Source organism: Galeopterus variegatus, unplaced genomic scaffold (assembly GCF_000696425.1).
Source record: "Galeopterus variegatus unplaced genomic scaffold, G_variegatus-3.0.2 Scaffold194, whole genome shotgun sequence".
Classification (NCBI taxonomy): domain Eukaryota; kingdom Metazoa; phylum Chordata; class Mammalia; order Dermoptera; family Cynocephalidae; genus Galeopterus; species Galeopterus variegatus.
Genome location: NW_007726305.1, coordinates 65565 through 74427, shown reverse-complemented (window position 1 = coordinate 74427; position 8863 = coordinate 65565). Strand labels below are relative to the sequence as shown.

General features: G+C 55.4%; 1 protein-coding gene across 2 annotated transcripts in view; it reads left to right on the top strand.

Moving 5' to 3' along the window:
• PDE2A (phosphodiesterase 2A, cGMP-stimulated) overlaps positions 1-8863 on the top strand; it is a 94855-nt gene that overhangs the window by 28652 nt on the left and 57340 nt on the right. For both annotated transcript variants that reach the window (XM_008565025.1, XM_008565030.1), the window contains exon 2: positions 121-193. In XM_008565025.1, the coding sequence (XP_008563247.1) occupies positions 121-193 (73 nt within the window). The remainder of the gene's footprint in view (positions 1-120; positions 194-8863) is intronic.

Genomic DNA, 8863 nt, shown 5'->3' with positions numbered 1-8863 from the left:
GGCGAGGCTGTCGCGGACGCGCTGACCGAGCGCCGCGGCCGGGCGGGCGGGCTGGCGGGCGGCTGCGAGCATGGTCCTGGTGCTGCACCACATCCTCATCGCTGTTGTCCAATTCCTCAGGCGGGGCCAGCAGGTCTTCCTCAAGCCGGACGAGCCGCCGCCGCCGCCGCCGCCATGCGCCGACAGCCTGCAGGTAGGGGGGCCCCGCTCCGGGCACGAGGAGAACCAGGTGTCCGGCCAATGCCGGGCCGGGTCCTCCGCCGAGTGTGCAGTCGCCGGCTTCATCGTCCACCCTGTCCTGAACAGCCCGAGTACTACTCGGGGAGGAGACCCCTCCCCTAGTTCTGAATCCCACTTCTGTGCTGGGACTGCAGCCCACACCTGGAGCCCTTGAACCCCCAGCTCATAGCCCAAACGCCACCCCAGACTCTGAACCTCATTCGGATCTGGGACTCTACCCCAAGCATTAAACTCCTAGTTCACAGTGGGACCCCAGTCCACACTGAGAGCTCTGTTCAAGCCTGGACCCCTCTCCCCGAGATGAGTGGAGGACACTTCCCAAGCCTCTGAATGGTCACTGTACATATGGGACTCCAGACACACCCAGAGCACCTGAACCCCCAGCTTTCTGCACAGCCATCTCAGAGCTAGAGCCTCACCCAGAGCCCCTGAAACTCCATTCCACAGCCTCAACTGGGCCCCCACCCAGATTCCCAACCAAACATCTAGACCTCAGTCCTCAGCCCAGACTCTACCCCAGGGTCCAAACTCCTTTTCGCATTAGGGCTTCTCTCTCCTCCTCTGCAAGACTGCCCCGCTCCTTCCCTACTTCCCGTATGTGAGATCCCCTAGTCTTTTCCTGCTGGTCTCCCTCCTGTTTCTCTCTGGGTGTGGTGGTCCCACTTTATTCTCTGGGTTTCTCCTCTGGTATCTCTTCGGGCTCACTCTCTGCCCCCTGTGTCTCTCTCTTGTTTAGTCTCATACCCGGTGTGCCCACCTCTCTTGGTCTATCGATCTCTGTCCCCAGTTTCTCTAGGTCTCTCTCTCTGTTCTGGGGTTTCTCTCTCTGTGGTCATCGCTTCCCTTATATGTGCCTCTGCTTTGGGATGAGGAGGGGGCAGGCTCAGAGAGCAGGGCCGGTGTTCCCAGGACCTCCACCTCCTCATGTTCTCAGGCATGGCATGGTGTGGGCTCAGGTGGAAGGGCCTAATCATGGAGTGTGCTGCCCTCAGGTGGTACCCAAGGATCTGAGGTGGGTGGGGATCAGGCAGTGGGGTACTGGGTTGGTAGCCTCTAATCCCCCTCATCCCCACTGTTCTGGTCTTACCTGGGAGTTGGGGGCTTGGGCTTGGGATGGGGGAGAGGAATAGACTGCAACCTGGTGTCAGTCATCTGTGGTGGGAGGTATCTAGGTCTGGGTGAGTCTGGGGTGCATGCGTTTGTGTGAGTGTTTCCGTCTGTGTGGGTTGCATGTGTTGGGTGTGCCTTTTGTGTAATCAAGTGTGTTGTTCCATGTATGATTGCGTCATCACATGTGGGATTATTTGTGGGGGGATTATGGTGAATGTGGGATGGTGAGTCGATGACATTGCATGCTGTGTGTGTCTGGGGAGGCAGTGTTGTGGGTATGGAGTAGCAGCTGGGTGTGTGATTGTTGTGTGTGTAGGGAACTTGTATGTATGTGGTTGTATGTCTGTCACTGTAGGGTGGAGTTGCTATAGGGGCAACTTGCATGGGGGGTTGTATATGTGGTTCTGTATATTTTGAGCTGTTGTGTGTAGCCAGGAAGAGCCACTGTGGAGGCCTGATAAGTTTCATTGGATGTCTTGTCAGAGGGAAGTTGGGGGGGGGGGTTGTGCAGAGGGAAGTTGGGGGGTTGTGTGCCTAAGTGTATTTGCAGTCTAGGTGACTGGCTTAGAGTCATTGTGGTACATCCTGGGTTTGCTTGGGAATATATCAGGACCTGTGTATTGGTGTTTAAGTGTCCTGTGTCTGTGTGGTGGCTATTTGTGCAACTCTGGTCAGGAAAGAGTGCAGCCAGGGCTGAGGGATTTGAGGTGAGGAGGATGGACCAAGTGTGTGTGTGCGTGCATGGGAGAGGTTGGGAGGAGGCAGCGTGCAGGCAGGGCTGTCTATGCCGAGGGGCTGTGTGTACCTACAAAAGTGTGACATTTTGGTGTGACATTAGGTGTGCACATTATCAGTGCAGGGTGTGCCTGCATGTTTCTCTGTGTCTGGGTGGTGTGTGTGTTGAATTTAATCGGATGCCTATGTCTGCGGCTGGGGAGGTGAGTGTGAGGTGTGTGAGGTGCATGGTGGGAGGGTGAGCGCGAGTTCAGTGTGAAGTGCGGGCGTGTAAGCTGTGGGACTTTTCCGTGTGAAGTGTGATCACGTGACCTTTTCTCCCTGTGAGCTGTTTGTGCATGGTGAGGAGTGTGGGGGGGCGCTCAGTGAGCTAGGAGTGTGTGTGGAGGGTGGGGGCGTGGAGGGCTGAAGAACACGCTGCAGGGGTAAGGGAGTGCGTGCATAAGGTGTGTGGGATAAAGAACAAGGTATGTTATGTTTGGGGTGTGTGAAACACAGCAGGTGCCCCATAAATGTTTGTGGAGTGACGTGTGTGTGCAGAGAGGGCTTGGCTGCCATCCTGTCCTTGCTCCCCTCCCTGTTACGTCCCTAGAGATGCCCTGTGACGTTCTCGCATCCCCCCCAACGCAGGCTGCCCCTACCCTTTGCCCTTCATCCTCCTCGATTTGACCAAAGCCTTTGTCTTGGGTTTCCGGCTAAGCAGGCGCTGGACAGGCCGGCGGCAGGCGATGTCGCGGTCCGGGAACCTTTGTTCTTTTCCTCTTAGCCTGTCTCGTGTTTGGGGCTGGAGGGGGGCGGGGAGAGGATGCACATGTCGTCAAGGTCACTGTGTTTACTACCACCTCACAGTTCTCTGCGGAGGGGCAGGTCCGGGCGCAGGCAGTGAGGCCTGGGTGGTGTCTCTGGTGGGTGGCACCTTTTGGTGCAAGAGCAGCTTGGGCTGGGCTTGGAGTTGGGCGAGATTGCCAACCATGTGGACTTAGTCCTGTAGTGGCCCAGCGCACTTCTGGCTCTCATCATCTTAGGGGTGCCGAGCAGCTGGGCACCCCCTTCTCCATCTCACTTTTCCTTGTCCCTTTTCTATGTATGGCTGTGGCCCCCAGTGAAGGTACCTGGGCTGGGAGACAACAGGAAGACCTCAATCTGTTTCTACTTTTGTTGACCCCACGTCTGATGGAGGAGAAATATCCCTGTCCTTAAAGAGAGAGGAGACCTGCTCATGCCTTTGAGGACCCTTTACTCTGATGGGGATGATCCAGTCAGTAGGCAGATCCAGGTCACACCCTCCAGAAAAAGCTATGGGAAAACCCTACTGGGCAGCCTCCCAACAGGTGTTTGAGAGCATCAAAGTCCAGGACTTCTATAGGTTGGGAGGCACAGAGATGACCAGAGTCAATCAAGGGAGGGGGCTGGGGGCTGATTCCTCAGCATCACATTCTAGAAGCTTCTCTGAAGTGATGGGCTTGCTTGAGCTGGGCCTTAAAGGGGGTGTTGGGATGGGCAGAGAAATATGGCCTAGGGATGAGGAAGATTCTGGCCGAACTGACAAAAGGGATCTTGAAGGAAGCTGGCCCTTTCCTAAGGAATACTCTGGCTTTGGATGGCCATCCCTGGGCCACCAGCCTTCTCAAGCTTTCACATCACTTTTTTTCCCATCCCATTGTCCTTGGCTTGAATCATCATCTTTGTGGTTGTCGTCGTCGTCGTCGTCATCATCATCATCATCAACATCAACATCTTTTAGGCAGTTGTTTTCAAATTCCAAGGTGCTTTCCTTTAACAGATCGACTCATCTGATTGTCTAAAAGCATTTATTGAGCACTTGCTACGTGCCAAGTAGGCAGAGTTTTAAGTGCTGGGGTCACAGTGGTGATCAAATTGGCCTCATGGAACTCCTGCCTTCTATAACCAGCCATACTGTCAGCCCCTGAGGCCCCGGGCAGCCGGCCCCTCCCTTCTGTGTTCCCTGCAGCCTAATGTGCACCTGTTTTTCCACGTGTGTACCCCATGGTGTTGGAGTCCACAGGGGCTGGGTCTGGGTCTTCCTCTCCCCATCCCGTGTATCCTGAGCTGGGCTTGGCATAGTCAAGATGCGCATATCTGCCATCAGCTATCCATAATTGCCCTGGAGGGTTGGCAGCCCATCCACCATCTAGGAAACTGAGGCCCAGAGTGGGCAGGAGACTTAAGGCAGCATCCTCATCAGACACTCCTTTTACTGGCATTCTGTGAGAGCAAGAGAAGTCAGGTGACTGGTCCAGGTCTCACTGCGAGGTGGCAGGGCTGGTACCAGGATGCAACTCTCCTGTCCGCCAGGCTGGGCTCTGGCCCCAGCACCATGCTGCTCCCTGGCTGGCCTTGTGCTGCCTGCGGCGGGTAAATGATTATTAATGACCCCCCTGGCAAGGAGACAGGAAATGTTTCCAAGCCACAGTTGGGGACCTGCTCCCTGCCAGCCCCAGCCATCCATACCCACCCTGACCAGGGTGTCGGCACTGATGTTATCTCCATTCTGCCTCAGACTTCTTTGCTCCTCCTTCCCATCCATCCCCTCCCTAACCTTGAACTCCCAGGGGTAAAGGACAAGAAGGGACAGAGCTTTCTTTTCTACATCCCTGTCCCTCACCTCTTCCTCCCACCTGACTCATCTGTACCTTCTTCCTTGCCCCAAACCAGTCAGAAGTAACTCTTCCTCCAGGAAGCCTTCCCTGAATGCATGGCCGCTCCAGTGGCTGCTATCCTGGTCCCGGGACACTGAGTCTCCCCCATTGCAGACTCTGGTCCCACTCTGATGGTTTGTTCTGGTGGCCCTAGGCGCTTCCTGCAGCTTGTCCTCAATTGCAGCCTTAGGACTGACACATGGAGGATCCTCCCAGATGCCACCTCCAGGAAGCCCCCAGCTGAGCCCAGGGATTCTCACCTTTTCCAAGCACCTGCTTGCTCAAGTCGTGCCTTGTGTACTGCCAGGCTATCATAGGTGGATGTCAGTGAGCACCTACCATGGGCCCACCTGATAGGATGGGTAGAGATGAGCAAGATACCGGCCTTAAAATTCTCCAAACCTTCCCACAAGCCCATGGCAGGTAGCACAGACCTAGGTACCAGGGTCTAGCGGGGGAGGGGGCACAAAGACTGATGCTGGTAGAGTGTGTGGTAAGGGCAGTGATGGAGGTAAGCTGAGGGGCCATGGTGGGACACTGAGATCATCATGATTCAATGATTCTAAGTGGGGCTGCTGGTAAGAGCAGGGGTTCCTATTTCAGCCCAGAATGGGAGGGGGGAGGGGCAAATTGGGGAGCTTCCAGGAGGAACTGAGAGCTGAGGGATGAGCCGGGAGAAAGTTCTGGACAGGGAGGAGAGAATGTGAAGGCCTCGTGGTGACAGACAGAGGGAGGAAAGCCTGCAGTTGGGCTTTCCGTAGAGCTGGATCCTGGACAGCCAGGGTGGCTGAGTCAGTGGGATTGGATCAAGAGCTAGGTGATGAGGCTGGTGAGGCTGGCACAGGCCAAATTATGCAGGCCTTATAAGCCGTGTTAAGGACCTTGGATTTTTCTGGAAAGAAACAGATACAAGGGGAAGAGTTGAAAGACGGGATGTGGCTGATCAGACCTGTGTGTTAGGAGCCCCCTGGGCCTCCAGGTGGAGACTGGAGCGGAGGCTGGTGTGGCCCAGGCAAGGGGTGATGAGGCCTGGACAGGGAAATGGCTGGAGGATGGAGGGGAGGGGACAGAGTGGCGAGGTGTGGAGGAGGAAGACGGTGAGCTGTAGAGGTGAAGGGAGAAGGGAGAATGCCTCCCCATTGTCTGGATGTACATTGTGCAGACTCTGAGAGGCACAGGTGGGAAGGCACAGGTTGAGGGCAGATGCCCCAGCCTGTCTCAGGGCCCTGTAAGGACTGAAAGGTCTCAGGAAGGCTCCCAGGAGTTCACGAGCTTTGGGGCTAATCCAAGACCAGGAGACCTGGATTCGCTCACGTCTGCTGCTTCCTCACCTGTAACACGAGGATCTGCCTTGAGCAAAGAGTGTTCAGAGTTCAAAAATTAAAACAATCTATGAAACATAATACTTAATAAAATCCAAACCCCAAAATGTATGAGTACATCCACAAATAAGTAAAAATATGAATTTATAAGAATGCTAAACACACGAAATCATCTGAATGTAAATTGTGAGCTTCAGTCGCTTCCCTGGACTTTGGATCTGGCCCCTTCGAAGCTGCTGCCTCTGATGTGGCTGGCCCCCCAGGGCTCCAGCACCTTCCTGTTCGGCTCCCTTGAGAAGCCCTCAGGAGCCCTCCTGTGGGGAGCCTGCCCTTGGACTGGTGGCTTCAGGGAGCAGGCATTTTGCTTTTCCTGTCCCCCACCCTGAGGTAGTTGGCCCTGTGCACCCCCATCCATGGTTGCCTCTATTTGGGGGCACCACAGGGAGATGGGAAGGGCGAGAGAGTTTCAGGAGCTGAGGGTAAGAGAGGCTGAGAGCTTGTAGTGTGGGCTGGGGGGCATGGTGGGGGAGCCAGAAAGAGTGGTGGAAGGCTGGAGTGAGAGTGAGGGGAGGCAAGCAAGGCTGAAAGAGCGGTGTCCCCCAACATACATATGCTATTTCAGAATTTGAAAGTTGTGCTGTTTCCAGAACACCAGTGTTGAGGTCCAATCTTGCAATCTCAGGGTTGGGCACTGCTTGGTTCCCCACTCTCTGGTCATCTTGCACAAGACCATTATTTGGGCTGCATTTCTCACCTGTGAAAGGAGGAAGTTGGGGGTCAGTTTCTTCAAGGGGTGTATGAGCTCTAGTACTAGGGGTGTATGATTTTGAGAACCTGGAATTGTTAGTATGTGGGGCTCTAACTGGAAAGATTCAAGCCTTCCATGACTCTCAGCTCCTGGCCAGGACTGTGTGGATGCGTGGTTGTATGATTCCGACATTCTGTGACTTTAAGATTCTGAGACTCCAGGAGCTAAAGATGCAGACATTCTGTGAATCCAGGATTCTAGGATTTGATGATTTGATGATTCAATGATTCTAAATGGGGCTTCTGGGAAGAGCTGCAACCACCTGCCTTGTTAATGTCAATGTTCAGTTATTAAAAACATAACAAGAAGCAATGGAGACAGATAGCTTGGGATGGCTTCCCCTCCCACTCTGTAGTGAGGGAGGAGAGGATGGGCTGGGCTGGCATTAGAGGAGAATGGAGACCCTTTCCACCCGGGTCACACAGGCTGTCTCTCCTGCCACAATAGAATTGGTGTGTGTGCATGTGAGAGATCTGCCATTGCCTAAGCTTGCAGGGTAAGGGGGTCATTTCCTTCACCCCCCATTTCAGAATATGACAGAGAGAAGAGTACCCTTTCCTCTCAGCCCCCAGAGTCTCTGGGCAGAAATGTCAACAGTGCAGGAAGGAGAGGCCCTACTCCCCACCCTTCCCCCACAGCCCCAGCCCGAGGGGGGAAACAGGACATGAACACTTCCTGGACACAGACATGGGAACACATGAGCCCCTGGTGCCCCAGGTACAAAGGGCTCAAACAAGGGCAGAAGCCAGGGCAGCCAATGGGGTCCCATCAGCACCCCCTGAGTGCAGGCTGACGGGGGAAGACTCTGCTCTTGCCCCGAGGGTGGCAGTGAGAAGGGGTCAAGGAAGGGAGGGCACAGGTCAGGGGGCCTGGAGGAGTTGCTGGATCCTCCCCTGTGTCACAGGCCCACAGCCCAAGCCGGCACCGGGCAGCCCAGTGGTCCAGTATCTTGCTGCCCCTTGGGTCTTGCCCATGCTGCAGCACCCAGGCCAGATGTGGGGAGGGGCCCAGGCTCAAGCGGAGGACTTTTCCTGGCTGGGGCCTTAGAAGCCCAGTACAGCTGCATAAGTCCAAGTGCTTCCCCAGCCTACTGTGTTCACTGATCAGCGTTGGCCGGGCTCACACAGCACAGCAGGGCCTGAAATTGGGCTTCCTGATTCCCAGTCCTAGGCTCTCCCTACTGCCCTGGCCTCCCGCTTTCCCCTTAGGACACCTGGGGAGCAGAAGTGGAGGTAGGACTCCGGTTAGGAGGGCCGAGCCCCTGTCCTTCACCCTCCAGCTTTCTCCTCCCACAAGCCAGAAAGCAGGGGGGTTGGTGACAGCTGCCCTGTCTTCCACAAGGCTGCATTGTCTACCACCTTCTGTCTTGGCCACAGGGAAGGGTCCCAGCAGGGAGCTCCTCACCAGCTGCCCACCCCACAGGGTGCCGCCCTGGGGCTCTCCTCTCTTCACTCTGCTGCCTTCCTCCTCCTGCTGTCCCATCCCTCACTCTCAGCTCTCTCCCCATCCCTGTAGTATCCCCCTCTTGGCTGTCTTTGTGCATAAGTCTCTAGCAAATGATCGTTAGATCTGGAGGCCCCTAGGAGATCACCAAGTCCAACCCTTTTGTTCTTCACATGAAGAAACGAGCTCAGAGAGGGGAAGGTCCTGTGGAAAGTCACACAGTAGGTTGTGGCAGGGCTCAACATTGTGCTCTTCCACCACTGGGTAACAGGTGCTTACTGCCCCCGGCATCAGGTGCCCAGGGTTTGAGCACTGGCCGTGTTATGAGCATGCAGGCACCTCCAGAAATACGGTGGGCTTCTCCCCTCAGCCCTTCCCCACGGCCCTGAGCTGTTGTCTTTTCCTCTTTACCCAGACTCTCCTTTGTCACTGTCGCTGCTGTCTGTCTTTTTTTTTTTTTTTTTTTTGTCCGGCAACGGATCGCAACCCTCAGTGTCGCGCCCGTACCGGACCGGGACCGGCAACGGGATCGCAACCCTCAGTGT